Genomic DNA, 24,758 nt, shown 5'->3' with positions numbered 1-24,758 from the left:
CTGCATTAACCATCCATGATGTTCCTATTCTCTGGGAATTAATTACTCCCTCTGCCCACAGATGTAGGCTCCAGCCAGCAGTCATGATTCTGCTCTGTGACTCTGCCCCTGGCCATAGCTTCTCAGATGAGAATTGGATACCTGGTGCTAGCTGATCAGATTTTTTCCCTTAGAATTGGAATTGGGATTCAGAAATGGCTAGTTAGGGATTTCCCTGGCGGTCCAGTGGTTAAGACTCTGCACTTCCAATGCAGGGGGCGTGGGTTCCATCTCTGGTAGGGGAACTAAGATCCCACATGCCTTGCTGTGCAGCACGGACCAAAAAAAAAAAAAAAAAAAAGAAATGGCTAATTAATCCTTGCATATCGCTGGATTGACAAAACTTGGCAGTTGTGTGGTACCTATTTTCTGCCGTGGGAATAGAGTATCAGAGTCCGTAGAGGTGTGAAGTAGACCCAGTGAGAAATGCAGGGACACGAAAAGGACACTTCAGTTCCTAGGAGTTTGGCTTCCTTCCTTCCCTGGGCTGCTGTGGAACAACCCCATGTTTTACTTTAAATTCCCCTTTCTTGCTCAAGTGAGCTGAAGTTCGTTTCTGATATATGTAACCAAAAGAAGCTTGGCTAAAGTTCCCCTTCCTTATATGGATATGTGGCAGTTTTCAGTAGAAATTCTTGTGATAATTTTAGAGTTGGAAGGTCACAATACACTTCTAGAGCTAGCAAGAGCTGCAGGGATTATTTCCTCTCTCCCTTTATTTTGCAAATGGATAAACCAAACTCAGAAAGATGAAATGCCATTCCAAAGGTCATTTAGTTAGCTGGTGGCAAGTTGGTACCTGTTTTCCTTATTGCTTTTTACTCGCTTGGTGTTATTTCTTCTATGGCTGGAGATTCAATCAGTAACATTAATAACTTACCATGAGACAAATACATTTTGAAATGAGGCAAAAACCCATTCATACCCTGATACAATTACCTACTCATACCTTCTCACACCAGTTAATCCTGGTTTATAAAGAGGATTCCACCCCAGAGGTTGGTAATATGGAATGTGAGAAACATTTTCTCATAAGACAGTGGCATACATGGTGGTTATGGCCCCTGTAAAACCTACTTAACCCACAACACAACTCTGAGGGAATTCTGAGGGAAAACACACTCTGCAATGGGTATCAAAAACTGAAGTGCCAAGAAGTAGCTGGGTGATCTCAGACAAGTTACTTAATCTCTCTGAGCTCAGCTACTCCTTCTAAAAAACATGGTAACTATTTCGATTCATGGAATTTGCAGTTCGATAAGAACCTTAAAGGTCTACTTTTAGAGAAAAGTCTTGTCTGGACGTCACAATACCTCCGCCAGCACCTGGGCAAATATAAAGGAGGTCAACCACCAAGGGACATGATCTGCACCCATGGCAAGAAGCTGAATCACCCTGGCATCAAGAGACAGATATTCTGCTCATCAGTGTTTCTACTGAAAGACCTACAATCAAAAGGGGAAAGGATGGAAAAATCTGCACGTTTTTGAGATATTGAAACCCCAACCAAGTGGAAGAAGTTAACTGTATGCTGCCCACAAGCACGTAGACCCCAGACCGGTTGGAACCAGAACGTTGATAATGCTGACTCCCGATTACCTCACCACCAACCAGTCAGAAGAATGTCCACGAGGGGATCATGCCCTCTTTGAACCATTACTATAAAACTCCTCACTACCGCCTCCAGGTCAGGACACACAGTTATGAGGGCATTAGCGCACTGTGGCCCTCTTTGCCTGGCAAAGCAATAAAGCTATTCTTTTCCACTTCAAAAAAAAAAGTCTACTTATGATTTCTAATTTCTAAGGTACTTGTTATCATGAAAATTTCAAACATGTTGAAAAACTAGTACAATAAACATCCATATTCCACTATCTAGATTCAACAATCAACATTTTGTCACATTTGCTTTACTTGTTTTTTTTAAACCATTTGAAAGTAAGTTGTAACTATCATGACACTTCTAAATATTTCAGCATGCAACTCTTAAGCATTAGGACATACTCCTATGTTACAGGTGTTGGTAAAACTTTTTCTCTAAAGGCAAACAGTGAATGTTTTAGGCCACACCGTTTCTGTTTCAACTACTCCACTCTGCAGTTGTTCATGCATAGACAGTACATAAACAAATGGGCATGGTTATATTCTAATAAAACTTTATTTACAAAAATAGGCATTTGGTCTGCAGGCTATAGGTTGCTGACTTCTGCTTTGTAATAATAACATTGTTATCACAACTAAAGTTAACAGAAATTCCCTAAGATTATCTAACAACCAGTCCATGTTCAAATTTTTGCAGTAGTCCCCAAATATCTGTGCTGTAGTTGTTTTTCAACTAGGATCCAATCAAGATTCACAGCCTGCATCTAAAACTCTTTTTGAGGTCCTAGTGATTCTATTCCTCTGTTTGCCTCCCTAAGAGCTAAGCCCCTGGGTGCCTAGGACACCAAAATAACAAATAACTGTATAACTGGTAACTGAAAACTAGGCTATGCATCATTGCATTGAAATCTTAAAACAACAGAAAAGAGACTAAGAAGTACTGCACTCTGCTGCAATTTATGCTTGTGCGTATATAACGGTAATATCTATCAACTATTTATCAATATATCAATTACCTACTCCATACACTATCAATATACTATGTAATACAAATTCAACTGTATACTAATGGCAACACCAACTTAATTAATTAAAAGTCAATGAATACGTTAATAATAATATAAAAACTAGAGTTAAGCTTAGTCAAAGGAGGAATCTAATACTTACCTAGAAACAGAACAATCAATAGGACTATAATAGTAAGGAAAGCCTTGTTCCAGAAAGTTGCAATTTTACCCCAGACGCTAAATGAAAAAATCTTCTGCCATCTGTAAAGCAATATAATTACATCAGGTGTAAAAAATCAAAGGGACATTTTGAGATACTTTCTAAACACTGAATTAACATTTTGGTAATTGTGCAGCGAGTGAAAATAATTACAGAAATTTAATTTTTTATGTCATACCAGAGAATTACCAATTCTTATCAATAAGAATGTCTCATGAAATAAAGAACAACTTCTTTCAAATTTAATAATAATCTGACATTTGATTATCTTCTGTCTGGTGGCTTAAATATTCGAAAGTAAAAATAACTTTTAAAGTAAATATACATGATCAAAACCTTAAGAAGGAATTCTTATAGTAAAATGTTAAATTGCTGATAGAAGTTATCACTTTATATCATTTCCCTAATCAGGATAGTAACTCAGAAATAACAAAGATCTATTGTTCTAACAATTAACAACATTTCAGGAGTAAGAGGTCCGACTCTGCACTATTTATTTTTATAATGAAAAAAAATACATGCACTTTCAACATCTACTCCAAGTAAAAAAGTTTCTCTACTTTTACCATAAGGAAATTTAAAAAATCATTGAGGTATTACACATATAAAGAGCAAAAATCTTAAATATGTAGCGTGAAAGGGAATTCCCTGGCGGTCCAGTGGTTAGGACTCTGAGCTTTCACTGCCGAGGGCCCGGGGTTCAATCCCTGGTTGGGGAACTAAGATCCCACAAGCAGCGCAGTGTGGTCAAAAAAATTAAAAAAAATAAAAAAAATAAATTTATATATGTGTATATATATTTAATATATATATAGCTTGATGGACTTTTATGTGTGTATATACCCATGTAATTACCACCCAGATCAATATTTGAACATAGAGAAAGTGAAATTAAAAAAAAAATGAAATAGTCTAGATGGAATGAACAGTATAAGCAAAGACACAGAGGTAAGAAAGCATGGATTATAAATGTCAGAGTGACAAAGTAATCCATCACACAATTGAAAGGGTAACAAACTTTGCACAAGGGCATTTTAAATGAGTAACACATTAACTGAGTCCAAAGGAGACATATAAAGGTAAAAAGCACTTAAGTAAATTTCAAATTCTTACAACTTAAAAAAAAAGGTCTTACTTTATTATGTTTTGAAAACAACTCAAATAACCTTAAGTTTGGGGCAGACAGAGATTGATACCAATGCAGTTTCTTTTGCCTCTATGCTTCCATCCAAGGATGCTATTCAAATTTTACATTACAAAGATTTGTATTTTAAGAAAGAGAACATAAGTGGCAATACCTTGATCTAGGTCCAAATGTAAATTCACATTTCAAGTAAATTGACAGTATAAAAGGGAACACAAAAGAGACCCCCTACAGGGAACAATGAGCAGTTTATAATAAGGCTCCATTCAAGGAAAAGCTAATAATAGCTACTACATAGAGTCCTTACCATACTTCCCTTCTAAGCACTTGTACATGTTTTAGCTCATTTAATCACCACAACCACCATATGAGGTGGATACTAGTATTACCTCCATTTTACAGATGAGGAAACTGGCCAGAGATGGTAAATAACTTGCCCAAGGGCACACAGTAACTTGCAGAGTTGGGATATAAACTCAGGCAGTCTGATCTCTGAGATGTGTCTTTAACCAGTGGGTATGTGAGAAAAAAGTAGACAGCCAAATTAAATGAAGACTGAAGACTTTTCCTTGAAGAGTATGGTGATTACACGTATGAAAGGTAAAAAAAGATGTGGATACACACGTTAAGGACATATTGTAAATTATCTGTGTGCATATATACCATATTTTTCTTATGTATATTTGAAAAATGAGGATATATTTATATAATGTATGTACATATACACAAATCTAACAAATAGATACTTGATCAGGATAGGAAAAAATTATATTTGGCAGGAAAAAAATCCATAATTTATGCACGATTTTGATGGAGAAGAGATCAACTGACAAAAATTTTTTTTGCAAATTCGTAAGCCTTATTTATAAGTCAGATGTTTATAAATAACATCTTTCTCTTGAATATAGGATTCTACTGTTGCAAGTATTACCAAAAAGCTTAACAGGATATTAGTAAGGATTTGAAACAAAATCAACAGGATAAGAGGTAGGGTGATGGAACAGAAAAAGCACTAGACTGAAAGGCAGATTCCAGTCCAGAATTTGCCACAGATCAGCTAGATGACCTCAGTCAGGCCACCTTCCCATAGAATGAATGGGTTGAATAAAATCATCTCAAAGGCCCCTTCCTACATAACAATTCAATTTTTCCTTTTGTAAGAAAGAAAATAGTGATGGTACAGCTGATAGAAAAAAACAGAAGTGAGTAGAAATCCAGGTAGGTAAGAAGCAAGCTAAAAGTTGTGGAAGACTACTGGACCCTGAGTCAAGATAAAAACTTTCTTAAGTCTCTTCCAGTAGAGGAATCTTACTAAATTTCAGTGGGTTATCTCTAGGATCTCATTTATTTTCTTTTATGTGAACAAAGGTCTTGCAACATTTTTATACAGGTGTATTTTATCATTCACACTATCCAGTCCTGAGGTAAAACTGAACTCCTAATAAGTGGGTTATTACAGGGGTAAAGTGAGCCAAGGCTTCGATTGAAATAGTACTGAAAGACCTTCGAAGGTCCTTTACTAAGGAACTAATGCTAATGTATGGTTCCGATACTTTTCATATTTAGTACGTTTAATATATATTAATTCTGTGTGGGGATAAAGTAGTAAAATTGCCATTAAACGAACACTAATGAATTATGTAAGGCCAAAACTAAGAATCATTTATTGGCTTAAGTTTCCAAATGGTCATTCCACTGCCCCACTGAAACATTTCTGCATCATGCTGTGCTGTAAACAGCATTTATGCGTTTACTTTTATTTAAGTTCACTGCTGTAATTCAGGGCAATAAAACGAAGGTAAAAGCTAACAGACAGGTGACAAAAGTATGACCACTGCTTTATTACATCTGCAATCAAACGAACCGAAAAGACGAGGCCCTTCCTACAGAAGGGAGGGGGAAAAGTTATTCGTACATATAATAAAAAGTTTTATGTAATGTGATATTTTAATATGGTCATCATATATTACTTAATTGGTTTGTGAGTTTATTTCTAAACAGCGCCTTTTATATAAACAGCATTGAAACCTTTTTAATCTTAAGAAAACTTTTTCCGTTACCACACTAAACCGTCTAAAGAGCTCATCATATATTTATTATTGTAACGCTTGGGAGGTTTCCTACCTCTGAGGAGGAATAAAAGGTAGACAGAAGATTAAAATGAGTCCTATTTCAGCGTAAAGAAAAGTTGCAACTGCCGCCCATTGAAGTGTCATTTTTTTTCTTCACACCTAAATAAAGAAACACTTATTTTACTCTACCGCCTTTCCAAGAAAATTCAGTTTAAGGAAAGGCCCCGGGGGCGCGAGGTTTCCGGCCAGGAGGTTTACGGGATCCGACTTTCCCCTCAACGGGAGGCGCCCGGCAGTGACCCGGGCCGGGGAGTTGGGGGAGGGGAGGGAGCGGGTCGAGGCGGGAAGGGGAGGGAGCGGGTCGAGGCGGGAAGGGGAGGGAGCGGGTCGAGGGTGGGCCCGGAGGCCGGCATCTGCACCTCCCCAGCGAGCCGTGCGGAACCGGCCAGGCGGCCTGGGCGGCACCGCGGACGTGCTTTCCGTCCAGCTTCGCGGCGTCAGCAGCCTAACGCCAGCCTCTGCTAACGCCCGCGCCCGGGGGGCCCTCCCGCCCAGCGAACGCGCCGGGGGGGCAGAGCCCACCTCGCGGTCCCACCGCGGCGAGAGCGGCGCGACCCCGCGCTCCACGCCGCCTCGGGCCCCGCGGCCCCCAGCCGTCCCGCCCGGCCTTACCCTGGCTGAGGCCGCCTGGCTCCCCGCGCTGCTCCGCGGCCGCCGACGCGTGGGACGTCACACGCCGCGGCGGGCTGAGGGGAGCGCGCCCCGCCCCCACCCGCAGCCCCGCAGGCTCCATCTCCCAATTCCGGTCTCGGGTGCCGGTCCCCCGCGACGTGCCAGATGTGCGAACAGATGATTAGCAATAATTGTTTTCTAATTGGTGGTGGATTAGAGGGTCCGATCCGGTGCTTGGGGCTCCCAAGTGCGACTTCTGGGGAGCCGACTTAACATTTCTAATAAAGTGTGGCTTGCGTGGGCGGGGTGAGCTTAACCGACGTTCTGAAAGGGCTTGCTGGGGTCCGGCGAGAAGGAGTGGCGCCGGGGCGGGAGGGTTAGATAGGGTGCTGCACACTCAGTGAACGTGGTTAAAACACTCCTTTCCTGGTTTGTATTCTACCGTAGACACAGTTTCGTTGTCCGGAACAAGCTGGCTGTGCCGCATTTCGTTCGGAGAATGTAGGAGGATAGGTAGCGTCCAACATACACTTCGTGTGAGGTTTTCTACTCTTGTCCATGGGCTGGGAAGAGGCAGTACACTTTCGGGTGATGTTTGGGGACTGACTGGAAAGGAGAACAACGTGGGTATGGGTATATTCTTTCAATTACTATTTTTCAGGTTTTCAAATTGCGTGAAAACACTCAAATTTTTAAAGCTTTTCCCCCTAATACTAACAACATATCAGGAATGCACATAAAAGTATTCTCCTCCTGGAGACGATTATTTTGGGAAGATTAAACAAATGGTGAAAACAAGAGGTGGTTATTGAATATAAAAACACATTTAAGGGACTTCTCTGGTGGCGTAGTGGTTAAGAACCTGCCTGCCAATGCAGGGGACACAGGTTCGAGCCCTGGTCCGGGAAGATCCCACATGCCGCGGAGCAACTAAGCCCGTGCGCCACAACTACTGAGCCTGCGCTCTAGAGCCTGCGAGCCACAACTACTTGAAGCCCACGCGCCGCAACTACTGAAGCCAGCCCGCCTAGAGCCCGTGCTCCACAACAAGAGAAGCCACCGCAATGAGAAGCCCGTGCCCCGAAACGAAGAGTAGCACCCCCCTCGCCGCAACTAGAGAAAGCCCCCGCGCAGCAACGAAAAACCAACGCAGCCAAAAGTAAATAAATAAATTTATAAAAACAAAAAAAACCCACATTTAAATCAGTGCTTTCTCTTATCACAATTATACTTGATTACATAGAAAAGAAAAAAGACAACATAAATTAACCATAGGGAACTTAAAAAAAAAATCAGAGGCGTTTAGAACTCCTTGCCTTTCTACACTGGTTCCTTGAACGGCTGTGCACCTTACTTTAATTATGCTGCTGTCCTCAGAACACTGGTGTAACACTCAGAGTTTACAAACATAAAGATAAGTTTTGACTATAGCTCCCTATTTGCTAATATACTACTCATATTTAATGAAAAAGCCAGTTATCTTTAAAGATCTGTTAATTGTAAAATGAAAGCACAGAATGTGCCTTAAAAAAAAAAAAAGGCAACATAGTGCTTATGTTAAAACGTATTCAATATTCCCAAACCCTTGAATTAAGCAGTTTTAGATAATTGTCTCCTTGTAACAGTTTTTATGTTGGTAATATAGACCAATATCTTAATTACGGAACTGTTTTAACCTGAGATAATTTTTTTTTTTTTTGGCTGCGTTGGGTCTTAGTTGCTCTGTGCGGGCCTTCTCTAGTTGCAGTGAGCGGGGGCTACTCTTCGTGTGGTGCACGTGCTTTTCGTTGCGGTGGCTTCTCTTGTTGCAGAGCACGGGCTCTAGGCCAGCAGGCTTCAGTAGTTGCAGCGTGTGGTCTCAGTAGTTGGGGCACGCGGGCTCTAGAGCACAGGCTCAGTAGTTGTGGTACGTGGGCTTAGTTATTCCACGGCATGTGGGATCTTCCTGGACCAGGGCTCGAACCCGCGTCCCCTGCGTTGGCGGGAAGATTCTTAACTACTGTGCCACCAGGGAAGTCCCTGAGATAATTCTTGCGGTGGCATATTCACCACCAACAAAATTCTGTTAGTGACATCCTCAAACCATGGAACTTTATTTTTTAAAATTTTTTTAGTTTTTTTGGCTGTGCCACGCAGCTTCCAGGGGTCCTAGTTCCCCCACCAGGAATTGAACCTGCGCCCTTGGCAGTGAAAGCAGGGAGTCCTAAGCACTGGACCGCTAGGGAATTCCCTAAACCATGGAACTTTAAAGTTAAAATTATCATAAACTGCTGGGAAGCATAACAATAACATTACTATTAACAGGGTATGAAAATTAGGTTTTTAAATTAAAAATAAAACCTGGTTACTGTTCTCCAGGAAATAATATTTCAAATACACAGCTGTCCCTTGGTATCTGTGGGGCATTGGTTCTAGGACTCTTGTGGGTACCAAAATTTGTGGATGCTCAAGTCCCATATACAAAGTGGTCTAGCACTGAGGGCTGACTGTGTAATCATCTCCAGATTAGCTACCAAATTTTTTATATTTAAGATGTGGGGGACAGAAATTAATATCATTTTACGTACAGGTATATTTACCAAGCTCTCAATCTTCTAAAGATTTAGAAGGCTCGAAATGTAACAAATTTAATGTCATTTAAAGAATTTCATGGAATCTTAGTTTTAAATTATAGAAAACATCACATCTAATTAACTTCTATTACATACAATTTAAAAGAAATACCTTGAGGTGTGTAATTCATGCATTAGGAAGTAGCAGTTTGATTTTCCAATTTGAACTTTTAATTTAAGCCCTGAATGCAATTCTATACAGAATTTCTTGTTCCTTTTCATTTTAATACAGATGTTGGAATTTGTTCACACTTCTCTGCTCTTATTTTCATTTAAAACATACCTAATGTTAACTTACGGATACCATGAGTCATACTTTTAGTATCAAAATAAAAAGTTTTATTTATTTAAAAATGTTAAAAACATGATTCCTTTAAGAAAAAAATTCTTACAGTTTTAAATCCATAATAGGATTCAGAGCAATGTTTGTCAATGTTTGAACCACCTGGGGTCTTCTTTAAAACTAAATTTTGGGTCCACCCTAGAGATTTACTGAATCAGAATCTCTGAGGATATGGTCTAGGAATGACTTATAAAAATTCTGTCAGGGCATTGTTTTTATACTAATGTTTGAGAGCCACTGATTCAAAGTGAAAACCAAGATGTGACCCTGGGTGGTTTCACTAAAGATAGAAAATAATTTAGGAAGTCCAGTCAATCCCATAATGGTCTGTAAGGTAATCTAAGACTGCTGATGTGCTTGACAAAGCATTAAATATTCTTTTTTCCTGCCTCGAAGTTATCTTTTCCATCATGTACATTAAATGTTGATGGAAACACATATAAGGAGTTCCAAGTTCAAGAGCAATGTCAACCCAGTCCCAGATGCATTTCAGTGGGGTTTCCTCATATCCAGCAAATATGGCCGGGTTGGCTAAGAGTCCTCTTGCAACCATCACACCTACAAATTAAAGCACATCACGTTTGTCCACACATTAAGAACTCATGGTTATGGGGTCAAACTCAATGAAAGAAACTGAGAATATTCAAAAATAAAGTATTATTACAAGGTTTCACAATGCCTCTCTATTAGACTAATTCTTATTAAAGAATTCATTTTGATATTTTTTATAAACCAATTAAGTGTAAATGAACTCACAAGACTTTTTCTTATATTTTAAAGACTTCTACATTAAAAAATTAGTTTTCCGGATTTTTTTTAGAGTAAATCTGGATTGTCATAAATTGGGTTTGCTTGAAGTTTACCTGATGCTCTCATCCAGCAATAGGTATCACAGGGCTTGGTATGCCAAAGTTGAAGGGGATAATGAAACTGCATAGCAGTCTGGGGTTTCTTTGCCTCCTATGACCACTCTTGGATTCACGAATTCTACAGGCTCTGGTGGTCACTAACTGGATGAGATGGTGGCAGAGAATTAACTGAACTAATTTACCCCAATTAAAATAATCTGTTGTTTCTAAGTAGAAGGATTAACATCATTTTAGTAAATTGCTTGGCTTAAATTGGTAAAACAGGAAAATATGGCTCCATATGAAAGAAAAATAATGAAAATCACATTAACATTATTCTCCCACCCCCACTTTTTAATTTTTCTGCTAATTAAAAAACAAAAAAACTGAAGTAATTATTTCTTACCATCTGTCCCAGTAATATGCCACACATTTTCTGCTTCTTTTAAGCTTCTGATGTCTCCATTAGCAATTACAGGTATAGACATACTTTCCTTAATTATTTTAATGGCCTCATAGTGAACTGGCTGATGTCTTTCTTCAACAGTTCTTCCATGGACTGTAATCCAGGAAACCCCTGTCGCTTCAGCCTTTCGACAAAGATCTACAGTTCTTGTAAGGTCATCATGGATCCTATAATGTCAAAATCATATCTATCTTTTCACAGCGCACAAATCTTAATGCTAACATCAATAAACTAAATAGAAAAATATTTCATCTGTTACATTATTTAGTTTAGCTAAGCGTGCTGCTATCAGTGAGGTTTTGTTCAGGAATCAGTTCCCATTCAAGACCTTGAATTTAGCTATTTCACTATTGACAACAATAGGATGACAAATAACTTTTACCCAGTGCTCCTCTCTTTTGGCTTTGATAACTGAAAGATTCATCAAAGTACTATCACAGATTCATTGAAAGGTGCTATCTTAATATTTGCTGTGTATGCTCCAATCTGCAAGTGGGAGAATTATAATAATTTATCTTGAAATATGTTTTTAACCTGTCACCAAAAGACTAATTTTTAGTTTATTTTCTTTTCACTGAAATTTTAGTGCAAACATCATTCCTATTTTCTACTCTTGGTATCAGGAATGTTTCTTAGCATTAGTTAATTAAACAGTACATGGAAAAAGTTGTTTCTCTTGGGAGAGATTTTTTAATAATAAAGGGATATTTTAATTTTTCTTAAAAAATACGAAGAAGAAATTGTTTTGGATTATACATAAAAATTATGGTATCTATTCATTTACTAAATGTTTTAACATTTTTATATACTAGATGCGTACTTACTAAGAGTAGACATCTCCACACCTTCAGACAAAAGGAATATTCTTTTATTTCCTTAGTAATGGACTATCTTGTCAGTAGATTAAAATATTATCTTTACCTTATTTTAATAGATACTGAAAATCTGGGGTTTTCCACTTGATTTCTTACTTGTTTCACCATGTCTCGAACAAGCTCTGGATTGTTTATTAAGCAAGCTCCATAACCTTCTGCCAATGCCCACCTTCATAAAGTAAACACAAAAACAAATAAATTGTTATCAGCTGGAAGAGAAGATACAATTCTAAAAGCACAGTAAGTGCATTTATTATTTCTCTACCTAGCAACCTGGAATGGAACCAGATTTTTAAAATTCATAGATCCAACATTTCTAAGTGTATCGAGATTAGGAAAACATGTTCCCAGATCAAGAAATACTTAGGGGAAATGGTTTTCACTGGCAAGTGAGAAAATTAAAGTTCATTCAACCAAAACAGATTTAAGTATTTGTAATTGCAATTACTTCAGATTTTTTAAATTCCAAATTTGATGTTTATTGTACATAACAAGAGGTTTTATTAATCTTAAGAGTAGAAAGATATTTTTGGCTTACAGCTTCCAATACCACTAAACAGCTTACTGAACTCTCCTAATGAGTATTCAAATATATCTAATCTGATTTGGATTATGCTACACATAAAACCTCGATCTTATTCTTTGAACACATTTTGAATTATTCACAGATAATCTAGTATTGTGGCAGGAAGGTAGGGATATTATCGTCAAAATAAGTACATTCTATCAACACCCAGTTACTCAGACTCAACCAAATAACTATGGTATAGGAAGAAAAGGTAATTATAAGAAGGTTTTCTTATAATTGAAATTAAGTAAGAGAAAACAAGTGATCTCCCAAATCATAGAATCATAGTGTTTAGAGCAAGTATGTCTGACACAGCAATAAAAATACATTTTAGGGATTGCCATAAACATCAGTCTCACATAATTACTTATGGATGAGGTTCAAGGCAGATCCACACATAAAAAAAATTCTAGTGGTGAGGTGAGACAAAAACTTGTCAAGGGTCTATATATTGTTGTAGCCATCAGAAAATATCTTTGCATGTATGTTTCTAAATAATATTTCCTTATTTTTTCTTGCTTCTTATTTACAGCCCAAGTTCTTTATCTCTATTTTCCTTACTTTTTAATTTTTGGAATACCAGAATGATAGTTTACCATGTTCACATAGTTTTTCCTAATCTTTCTGAAAATTCTTCCAACTTCTTTGAGCTTTACCTCTGAGGACAACCACAGTTAATGTCTATTCCATTCGCATAAGGACAGACTATACGAGCAGCATCAGATAAAATTCTTGCATCATTAGCAGCAAACTGAACAATCAATGGGCAATCACCTGATAAAACGAATAGCTCAACATTAAAATTCACAGAAACACACACACACGTACACGAGATACCAAATTCTAATGTCTGTACAGGATAAAGTAACAATAACTATTTTTAGCCTAAGAAGCATCTGTTCAAACAAGATAGCATTAAAATAATTTAAAATATTTTAAATTACATGCAATTTAGATTTGGTACAAATTCAAATAGTAAAAAATTTGGTAAAATGAAAAGTACAACACTCTTGCCAAACAGACCCCGTTCCCAAAGGTGGGAATTAGCTTACTGCATTCTAGAACAATTTTATGAATACCTATAAAATTTAAGCAAATGTGAACATTCTATGTACATTGCTATCCACATTGTGTTTTCCCCTGGATGTATCTGGGACCTGTATTCAGACCTATTTTCCTCTTTTTAGTGGCGTATTCCACTGTGATGAATGGACCATAGATTATTTTTCATTTGCGGCTCTTGCAAACAATGCTGCGATGAAGATACTCCATGTACATGCTTTTGTGAGTATATTCATGAAGTAAATTCCTAGGAGTATAACTGCTGGGCAGGCATCTAACATTTTGAAAGATATTACAAAATCTTCTTTCAAGAGTTTACCGATATAGATATACACCAATGTGGATGACAGTTTTGATTTCCTTACAACTTATCCTACACTGTATACCCAACAGCATGTTTTTTTATTTGTAGCCTCTCTCTCCATATTCTTTGCGTAGTTCTCTATGTAAAATTTTTCTTTTAGTTGCTCCTTTTTTCTTATTATTTAAATTAAAAAAAATAAAACAAAGAAATTAGCTCTGCTATCTATCATAAACATCAAAAATATTATAAATATTTTCCCCAGTTTTTCATTTGTCTTGAGAATATCTGTGCTCTTTTTTTATATATAAAAGTCTAAATTTTAACATAGCCAAATGTATCAGAGCTATCCTAGGTTTTAAAGGACACATTTTTCTCATCTTTGGGTGTTATAAATTCTGAATAGATGTATTTTAATTTTTCTAAAGTTTTTTTTGAGGACTACCTGTATGAGATTCACTGGGTGTTAACCAAAATGCAGATTTCTGGGTATCGCTCTAGTTCTACTGACTCAGAATTTCTATGGCAATCCACTGATTTACAGGATTATCTAAGGGATAGGAGAATTTGCTTTTTCCTGAGGATGTAGGTAGGGTGCTTTCTCCTTTGTAACTCAAGAGAGTTATAAAATTTCAATCTAACAACCATTTATTGGTCAAATATATTTTCAATGTTGTGGTAGAAGCTGAGGATACAAATCAACAAGAAAGAATTCCAACCCTCAAGAAGCCCATAGTCTAGTGGGAGAGACAGGCATGTGAGGAGGAAATTACAGTACAGTAGGATTAAGTACAACAAAAAGCCAGGGCTTACGAGACAGGACATGAATGGAGGGTGATTAGGCAAGTTCCTTGGTCACAGTTTTAGAGCATTAAGAAGCACGAACTGTCCTTTCCCAGGGGGATAGGGATACGGGGATAGGCCTGACTAAGAAGGACATTCTAGGTAGAGAAGTATGAGAGATTAGGGCATGTTCAGGGACTTAAAATAACAGTATTTTGAAGAATAAAGTTGGTGGGCCATGGAACTACTACTACATCAACTAATGGAAGATAAAGCTGCAGAAGACGTATTCAGAGGCCAGATCATGAAGAACGTTCTATATTATCCACACGTGCTGGAATTTTACTCTTTATATCAGTGGCTCTCAATCTTTAGCAAGCTCAGAATCACCTGGAGAGCTTTTTAAAACACAGATTGCCCGACACATACCCAGAGTTTCAGATTCAGTAGGCCTGCGGTGGAGTCTGGAATTTCCATTTCTAACAAGTTTTCAGATAATGCTGATGTTAAGTGGTCTGGGAAATCACACTTTGAGAACCACTGTTTTAGGCGATGAGAGGTCTAAGGAAGATTGTGAGCAGGGAGAAGAAGTGATCAAATTTACATTTTAGAGAGGTCACTTGGGGCTGTCTGGAGGGTAGTTTGGAATGGGATAAGACTGGAGGCAATGAGATAGGAATCTAACCTAATAGGCTAGGTGAGAGAATGGGGCTGACTAAAACTTCGATATATTATCCATAGTTTACAGGGTACTGAATAAAAACATATTGTAAAAAACTTATAAAAACCATAAGAAACTGAAAGATTTTAAAATAAAATCTCCAAATTGTGTTGTCTCTGATTAGACAAGAGTGTTGAGTTTTGTTGTTTTGTTTTTAAAGTTTTACAAAGGCAGCAAACTCTAGCTTTCACATACCTTGGTTTGTGGTAAATTCACTGTCTCTGGCTTTTATAGATCTGATAAAATCAGCAGCAACTATCATTGGCGTATAGCACAGATCGCAACTGTATTTTCTTACCAGTGTTCTAAAAGCCAACCTGAGAGCATATAAAACTTTAATTAGGCATTTAGAAAGCACCATAATCAGAGTTTAATTTAGTCAATTATTAAATATTTAATATTTATTAGAGAAAAGTTCTGCCTATGGGAAAGTGCAGTAGATGTACTCTTCCCTATTCCTCCTGCTTAGTATAACTAAAAACTCTGGATATCATATACAAAACAAACGTAAGGAAACTCTGAAATGTGGCGAGAAGAGAGCAGGCAGGCTAGTGACCTTGAGCAGGACCTAAGGAACGACAATGGTGAGTTCCCTGGGTTTTCTTTTTGCCTCAAATATCCCAGATTTGAACCTGAAGAAGTTGGCAACCTGGAAATAGCAATGGGTGCAGACAAAAACAGCCCCAGCAAAAACCTGCTCTCTCTAGCCAAAGCACCAAGAAAGGGGCAGCCTAGCAAGCTTTTAAATAATAATGGCTCTACTCCAGCCCAACACCAGAGAAAAAACTGTGGCCCTCACCTCCACAAGTGAAGGTCGAGTGGGGAGCTTACACTTGTACCGTTCCAAAGCTGTCACAAAGTTCTCCAACACCCCTCCACGGTGGTGTTAGAGAAGGCCAGGTAGGGAGCTGGGACTTTAATCCCTGCCGGCCAGTAACAAGGGTATCAGTGGAGACCATGTGGGGAGCCTGGAATTCCACACCAACCCTGCAGCAGTGAGGTGCCCTTCTCCCTTCCTCCGGGAGTAGTGTTAGAGAACGCTTAGTGAAGAGCCAGGACTTTCATCATTGCCCAGCAGTTACCAGGCTACCCCCTGCATGGGGAGCTGGAACTCTCACCCCTGCTCAGCAGTAATGAGGAGCCTTGTGACCCCGGGGTGTCAAAGGAGACCAAGTGGAAAACCTAGGCTTCTACCTCCACCTGAGAGTAATGAGGTGGTGCTTTCTCATCCTTCCCCTGCTGTGGTGGTGTCAGAAAAAGCTAGTTAAAACAGAAGTTTCAATATTCAGAATCAACCACTGTAATCCATCATATTAACAGGCTAAAGAAAAAAAAAATCACATGATTGTATCAATTGATGCAGAAAAAGCACTGGACAAAACAGCATTCATGATTTAAAAAAAAAGCCTCTCAGAAACACAGGAATAGAGGGAACTTTCTCAACCTGATAAAGAACATCCACAAAAAATTCTACACTTAATATTATATTAGGATTTTTATATATATTTTCCGTAAGATCTTATGGAAAAACCCAAATGAACTTTTTGGCCAACCCAATTATAGGTGAAAGAATACTTTCCCCCCAGATCAAGAACAAGGGAAAGATGTCTGCTCTCATCACTCTTATTCAGTACAGTGCTGCAACTTCTAGTCAGTGCAATAAGGCATGAAAAAGAAACAAAAGGCATCTGATGGAAAGGAAGAAGTAAAACTATCTCTACTTGCACATGACATGATTGTCTACTTAAATAATCCTAAGGAATTGGTAAGAGGGATGTCCTAGAACCAATAAGTAAACATAGCAAGTTCACATAATGTAAGATCAACACACAAAAAGCAATTTTACTTCTATACACCAGCAATGAACACATGGACACTGAAATTAAAAGTACCATAACTGAGTGTAAGCCTTACAAAATATGTACAGAATTTGTACGCTGAAAACTATACGACACTGATGAAAGAAATCAAAGAAGATCTAAATAAATGGAGAGACATACCGTGTTCATGAGGAGACTCAACACAGTAGGGAATTCAGTTCTCCCCAAATTGATATGCATTTTTCATACAATTCTTATGGACAATCCAGGAGGATTTTTTTGTAGGTATAGAAAAGATCATCCTAAAAGTTATTTGGAAAGGCAAAGGAACTAGAATAGCTAAAACAATTTTGAAAAAGAAAAGTGGGATTTATTAAGTTTATTTAATTTCAAGACATTATACAGCTACAGTAATCAAGACTGTGTGGTATTGGTAGAGGGACAGACACATAGATCAATGGATTAGAACAGAGAATGCAGAAGAAGAACCATACAAACATGCTCAACTGAGTTTTGATGAAGATGCAAAAGTAATTCAATAGTGGAAAGATAGCCTTTTCAACAAATGGTGCTGGAGTAATTAGACATCCACAAGCAAAAAAAAAAAACAAAAACAAACAAACCTCAGCCTAAGTCTCACACTTACACAGATATTAATTAAAAATTATGAACTTAAATGTAAACCATAAACTAAAAGACTTTTAGAAAAAACATAGGACAAAATCTTTAATATCTAGAGCTACATAAAAATTTCTTATACTTGACAACAAAAGCACAATTTGCAAAAGGAAAAATTGATAAAATGGACTTCATCATTAAATAAAAACTTTTGCTCTGCCAAAGACCCTGTTAAGAGGATGAAAAGACAAGCTACATGCTAGAAGAACACATATGCAAGCCACATATCTGACAAGAGTAGTATCTCGTATAGAGAATTCTCAAAACTCCAGAGTAAACACAACAGCAACAACAAAAAACCAAACAATCTGATTCAAAAATGGGCAAAGGGCTAGAAGAGACATTGTGCCAAAGAAGATATACAAATAGCCAATGAGCACATGAAAAGATGCTCAACATCACTAGAAAAATACAAATAAAAACCACAATGAGATAATTCACATCCATTAGGATGGCTATTAAAACAACAAAAAACCCCTGGAAGACAACAAGTGTTGATGAGAATGCTGAGAGACTAAACTCTTGTGTACTGCTGGTAGGAATATAAAATGGTGTAGCTGCTATGGAAAATAGCAGGGCAATTCCTCAAAAATTAAAAATAGATTTGTCATATGATCTAGCAATTCCACCTCTGGGCATATACCACAAAGAATGAAAGCAAGGTCTCAAAAAGATATTTATATATCGATGTTCACAGAAGCATTATTCCCAAGAGTCAAAAGATGGAAGCAACTCAAGCTGGGATGAATGGATAAACAAAATGTAGTTTATACATACAATGGAATATTATTCAGCCTTAAAAAGGAAGGAAGTTCTGATACATGGTACAACATGGGTGAACCTCGAGGATATTATGCTCAGTGAAATAAGCCAGTCTCAAAAAGACAAATACTGTCTGACCACTTAGATCATATACATACCAGGCAGTTGGCAGCATGAGGACTCCAGCCCGGATCCTGGTCCCAAAGCTAAGCGTTTGAAGATCCCATGTGGTGGGGTGGTCTTACTTTTAAGAAGTCAGAGCATAAAAAGGAAATCACACCTAAGCTTATTAACCATTTAACAATACTTACTTTGAATATCGCACCATTGGGGCGCAGACTTTTACCAGCTGCCCAGAATGAAGCATTTCTATTGGATCTTTTTTTCTTTCTTGACATGTTGTGGTTTGCATGCAGTCACTCTTCATAAATAAAGATTTGTTTCAAATCTGAAAAAGATAATCAGTTTGCGTAGAGAAAAGGCACTTTCACTTGATGAATCCCATCATTCTTACAATTTCAATTGCCAAGAACATGTATTTTTCATCAGGTTTGTGGGCTTAGGAATCTTCTTAGCTTCTTTTCACAGTATCAAATGGGATACTACTGAATTCTGCCTCTATTTATAAATCACAGATAGTTTTCAGCACACTGTGCAATTATGACGTTTATATTCTGTACAAATTACCCTTGTTCAAGTCAAACACTAACAGTTTTGAATTCTATACTTAACCCACTACTGTAACATTTTCTGCTCAAATTTATAAATGCTCAGGATGTGGAAAACCACAAGATATCTTCCTAGAATACACATTACGATTTTCCATGTTACTTTTTAGATTTTCCATTTTACTTTGTTTGGCATTGATTAACCAACAAATTTGATTTGAATCATTTCGTATATAGTACTGTGTATGTCTGGTACTTCGAAATACCTTGTTTTATCCAGGAAAGTTAAATGGCAGTAACAGAACAACTTTAAGTAGTCAGCATTTCAAAAGATGTACTGGTTTATTTATTTATTTATTTAACATCTTTATTGGAGTATAATTGCTTTACAATGTTGTGTTAGTTTCTGCTGTATAACCAAGTGAATCAGCTATATGTATACATATATCCCCATATCCCTTCCCTCTTGCGTCTCCCTCCCATCCTCCCTATCCCACCCCTCTAGGTGGTCACAAAACACCGAGCTGATCTCCCTGTATATAAGAATATGTTTATTCTTATTCTCAAATCCTATTCTTTTTATTTGAATCAGAAGGCAAACAAACCTTTATTATTTTTAAGCATTTAAATGTTTCATGAACATCGTTTCATGAAAATCTCAATTGTAATCAGATAATTGCATAGTAAATCACTATTATACCCAAAGAGGGACAAGTGATTAAATTAGGTAATTCCTGTGTTTTATAGTTGCTATACTGTACTTAAAATCCTATCATTTCATAGTGTTGGCTGCTTTCCATATTCCAATTTTGGCCTTACCAACTTAAAAACAAATATGGGCCAACTGTAGAAAGGTCTAATTGCTCCACATGCAATTTTTTGCTTGGCTAATCCTGAAAGTACTGTTATAACCTAAATATAAACCAATAATTTCAATTTCCTTAGGTAGAATGTACAGGTGGAATAAGATTAGCTAGTTTTGGGCTTCCCTGGTGGCGCAGTGGTTGAGAATCCGCCTGCCAATGCAGGGGACGCGGGTTCGAGCCCTGGTCTGGGAAGATCCCACATGCCGCGGAGCTACTAGGCCCATGAGCCACAGCTACTGAGCCTGCACGTCTGGAGCCTGTGCTCCGCAACGGGAGAGGCCACGACAGTGAGAGGCCCGCGCACCGTGATGAAGAGTGGCCCCCGCTTGCCACAGCTAGAGGAAGCCCTCGCACAGAAACGAAGACCCAACACAGCCAAAAATAAAATAATAAATTAAGAAAATAAAAAATAAAAAAATAAAAAGGGGTTTGCTAATGTTTTAAAAAAAAAAAGATAAGCTAGTTTTACTGATCACTTCATCACTTTATCACTGTTATTGACTTAATAAAAATTTAGAGAGTTACTAGCTTATTTTTTTAAACAAAAATTCATGATTAGAAAGATGTAAGCCACCTACATAGGTAAAGTATAAAGCAAAAGAAAGGTAGTTGCCTTTTCATGAATCAAACCTGTCTCATCTCCCTTGCATTCCAGACGCTGGTTATGCCATCACCATCCATCCCTACGCACTCAAGTCAGAAACTTGGGGCTTGTCCTTCACTCTCCATCTCCTGCAGGTGTGTCAACTAAGTGGTATCTTTAATTAAACCTTGAGCCCATTTTCACTGGCTCACAGTCTCTGTACTCATAATCCCCCATCCTGATGACTCTGACAATCTTCTCGGAATCCCAGTTGATCTTGTTTTTATTCATTCAACAAATATCAAGTTTCTGCTACATGTTGGGAACACAGATGAAAATATATTTTCTGTGTCCTTGAAAATGTATTAGACAAACTTACACAACACAATAATGCTAATACACACACTCAAACACAATTTAAGCACTGTAGAAATAACTGTCTAGAGAAGTGAGGGAAGTCAACGAAGGATGAAGGAAATCTTGAGCTGACACTACATGGGAGATGGGGAAGTGTCCAGTTACAGAGAACACGTATAAAGCCACAGCAGCATGAAAATGCTTGATGTTTTCAGTGAACCATTAACAACAGTTCAGCATTACTTGAGTTGTAACTAGACTAGAAAGGGCATGAGAGGGCCTATACACCAGGTTAAGATATTTTAGATTTTAAACTGTAGGGCCTTGGTTCTCAGCCATTTTTCCTCCTCTGTGAGTGATTTTTACATATGCACTCAACATGTTAACTTGTGCAAATGACATACTTCCCTGGGCATATATTTTTGTGTAAGTTGTCTCTCCTTGTATACTAGTTGTAATTGAAAAATTTTAGCAGAGAAATGACATGGTCAGATTTCTGATTCAGAAAGATTTTGATGGAGGGGTTAGGGCTATTGGTAAAATATCACTAAGGAGGCCACTGTAGCAGACCAAGCCGTGCGTAATGAGTATCTGACCTGGGACTCCAGGAATGAGGATAGAGGAAAGGGAACACATTTAGGAGCTATTTAGAAATAAAAATAAACTAGCAAGACATTTAGGAGGTGGAAATCACCTGATGACAGCACGTGTTGTGTAATAAGAAGAATTCTAGGATGATGTGTACACTTTTGGCTTTAGAGACTGGGCGGATGGCCATTCCAATCAGTGAGACAGAGAACTAGAAGGAGGAACAGGCTTTGGGAGGGAAATGAGTCCACGCTTGGGCACATTGAAGTTGAGGTGCTCAGGGGATTTCCAGGTGGTGATGCCTCGTAACTGGTTATATAGATATGGTACTAAAGAAAAAGCTAGAGATAAGTCTTTAACCTATAGGTAATATGTCGAAACTAAAAACATGGACAAAGTACTTATGGATGCCATATCTTGTAGAAATCCTTAGAAGCACCAACATTTAAGTAAAAGGGGAAAAAAAAAGAATGTAAAGGAGACAGAGAGATGAACTCTGGAGCTGGGAGGAATAAATCTGAAACGTGATATTCAAAAGTTAAGAGAGGGAATAGTATTACGAAGGAGGGAGGGGATAAACATCTTAAACATCACGGAAGAGTTAAGTAAAGAGTAAAAAGTGTCCAATGGCAACTAGGTCACTGTGACTTTAGCAAGAATAATTTCACTCTTATTCATTCTTTTGTTGCTGTTGTTAAAATAATTTTTATTGTTCTTCTTCCTGCTGGTTATGCAGGCAGCCACAAGTGGTGCATACATGAGAGCTTTCCCTTCAGGGCTTCATGACTCGACTTTAAATGAAGTTTTCTTTATTTTCACATTTCCCTCTTTTGATCAAGATCTTTCCTCAAAAGCATTGCTGATCGAGTCAGGTTGTCCATATTTAGTGGTTTTTGTCCCTTGGTACCAGGAAGAGCGTTTCCTGATTGTCATGTCCCACGTCAGAGGGAAAATGCATACCGATTGGAAACCACTGAAGCCACGTTTGAGTAACAAGGAGGAGCATGAGGAAGAACACTCAGGAATTTCCCATCTAAAGTCTATATTCCATCTAGGTTGTAAGCACTGGAGATCATCCTGAAGCACTGAGCTAGAGTCACCCTATTGGGTAAGCTGTTTCTACAAACGTTTAACAGGCAACAAATACAGAGCTTAAAAATAATTATGCAAAAACAGTAATTATGCAAGGCAGAGTTAAAAGTAATATGACAAGTCCAGTTTGTATGATGGTACCCAGCTAAACAGATCAAAAGACCATAGAGTATCAAGGGGAATTTGTTGTAACCATTGCACTGTTCCCTGACCTTGTGTAACTGAACTTCTACCTCTCCAGAGGTATTTATCCATGTGCAACAGGTGGTAGTTATTCATTCTTGTAGTCCCAGTACATGGCACAAAGAAGGCCTCCCTTAATACATATTTGCTGAATGAATAAATCAGTAGTTCTTAATCTTGGTTGTACATTAGAATGATCTGATGAGATTCTAGGAAGCAGGATGCCCAAACCATACCCCAGAGCAATTACATGTGAATCTCTGGGCATAGGATGCAAGCATCAGTGGTTGTTAAAGCTCTCCAGGTGATTTTAATGGGCAGCCAAGCTTGGGAATAAACAAATCCACATCCTCCAAAGCACCTGGTAATACTGTTTGTTTAAATGGGTTTCTACCTACCTATTAGCTCCTTTGGGATAAGACAGGGATTGAGTCTAATGTTTGTACGCTCATGCTGGTACATATAATAGAGACTCAAAACTCTTCATTGAATGAATGAATATTATGCAACTTTTCTAAAAATTTTCAATGTAAAAGCCAGGGAAGGAAAAACAATCTAAAATTCAAAGATAATGCTTATTCATCATTAATATTAAAAAATTATTAAAGTCAAATTTTGTGTATTATAGATAATGAAACCTAATGTGAATCTCAGCACACTGCCCTTGGCAATTTGTGAGACCTCCATTGAGAATATTCAATCCTATTCACACCGTGATTGAAATCAAACAAAGTATATTAGGGAAGAACCTCTGTGACAAAGAGAAAGCATAACGCAGTGTACTGAGACATACTTGAGTTGTTATGAGCATCTAATATGTTCGAAAGGCGTTTGGCACAGCTAAGTACTACTATCACATTCTCGAAAATCCGTTAGCTGAATCAAGAAAAACTTTAGCTCTGGCACTGGGAAAAATAGGTTCCCTGCGTACATACTGACTGTACACGAAGGAAAAGTCAACGTTTCTTTTTACGTTAGAAATGCTTAACCTTCTTGCACACGTGTGGTTGACCTGTTAACTTACTAGTATTTATCGTGGGAGAAATACAGGTGAATACTGCCGATGTAACAGCGGAGAAGATATAACGGGAACTAACCTGATGATTTTACAGCTCCAATACTGTTAGTTGAGAGATGGAAAATCCATCAATTTGTAACAAGTAAAAGTCTGGCGTCGCTCAGGACACGTGGCTGAAACTCAGCGGTAGAAAAAGCCTAAGGTCACTGTCTCATGGGAGGGTAGGCAGAGACTGAGTCCCACTTATCTATTCCTGGTTCAGTCTTCCTACTTAACCGACTCTCGGCTCTCCCTAATTCTCCCCACTTTCATCCCTGGCAACTTTCCTCCCCAAGCTTTTCCCGCCTGCCTTTATCCCAAGAACGCGAAGCAAGGGATGTGATAGATACAGGTGGGTAGCTATTAACGCCCGCCAGCTGTGCTTGTGGCGTGCACACGAAGCTACCAGAAACCTCCGTTCTCTTCTAGTGCCTCCATCGAGAGGTCCCGTTCTCAGGTTAAATACTTGCTTTAGAGCTGAGCGCTGCGGCCACGTTCCGGCGCTCACCTTCTCTTCCGCCCAGGGAACGCCACCCGCCCCAGGAGTGCGGCAGGAGACGGAAGAAAGCGCCGGCCCCACGACCTCGGCTTCCCTGGTGCGCTGGGCCCTCGGCGCCCACCTACTCTGAGCCCCCACGCCGCTCCCAGCCAGGGTCGGTCCACCAGCTGCAGCAGAAGGCAATCTCCAGGACAGCCGGGAGCCGCGGGCTGGGCGGAGCTGGCGGCGCCGGGATTCTGCGTCATGACCTGGGCGGGGCGCGCCGCTGCT

The 24,758-nt window shown here is 38.5% G+C and overlaps 2 protein-coding genes across 8 annotated transcripts in view; both read right to left on the bottom strand.

Moving 5' to 3' along the window:
* The window catches only part of BCAP29 (B cell receptor associated protein 29), a 40,140-nt gene extending 33,304 nt beyond the window's left edge, over positions 1–6,836 (bottom strand). For 2 of the 3 annotated variants that reach the window (XM_059934175.1, XM_059934178.1), the window contains exons 1-3: positions 6,667–6,750; positions 6,137–6,243; positions 2,809–2,909 (exon numbers count right to left, since the gene is read on the bottom strand). In XM_059934175.1, the coding sequence (XP_059790158.1) occupies positions 2,809–2,909; positions 6,137–6,228 (193 nt within the window). In that variant the 5' untranslated portion in view covers positions 6,229–6,243; positions 6,667–6,750. The other variant, XM_059934176.1, reaches the window with a different exon arrangement.
* Positions 6,837–9,739: 2,903 nt separating this feature from the next.
* Positions 9,740–24,706, bottom strand: DUS4L (dihydrouridine synthase 4 like). 5 transcript variants are annotated; one of them, XM_059934172.1, is made up of 8 exons: positions 24,498–24,706; positions 24,030–24,123; positions 18,907–19,043; positions 15,531–15,652; positions 13,125–13,242; positions 11,947–12,069; positions 10,966–11,192; positions 9,740–10,269 (listed from the first exon to the last, which is right to left on the bottom strand). In XM_059934172.1, exons 3-8 carry the CDS (start codon positions 19,020–19,022, stop codon positions 10,010–10,012), a joined length of 966 nt encoding a protein of 321 aa, XP_059790155.1. In that variant the 5' UTR covers positions 19,023–19,043; positions 24,030–24,123; positions 24,498–24,706; the 3' UTR covers positions 9,740–10,009. The 5 variants fall into 5 exon arrangements, with proteins under 5 accessions (XP_059790155.1, XP_059790156.1, XP_059790154.1 ...); XM_059934173.1 differs by having other exon boundaries at positions 24,610–24,706; XM_059934171.1 differs by having other exon boundaries at positions 24,030–24,706.
* Between the last annotated feature and the right edge of the window lie 52 nt (positions 24,707–24,758).

The sequence above is a fragment of the Balaenoptera ricei genome, chromosome 9, assembly GCF_028023285.1.
Source record: "Balaenoptera ricei isolate mBalRic1 chromosome 9, mBalRic1.hap2, whole genome shotgun sequence".
Taxonomy (NCBI): Eukaryota; Metazoa; Chordata; class Mammalia; order Artiodactyla; family Balaenopteridae; genus Balaenoptera; species Balaenoptera ricei.
The sequence above is the reverse complement of the archived record's forward strand: the minus strand, read 5'-3'. Positions and strand labels throughout refer to the sequence as shown.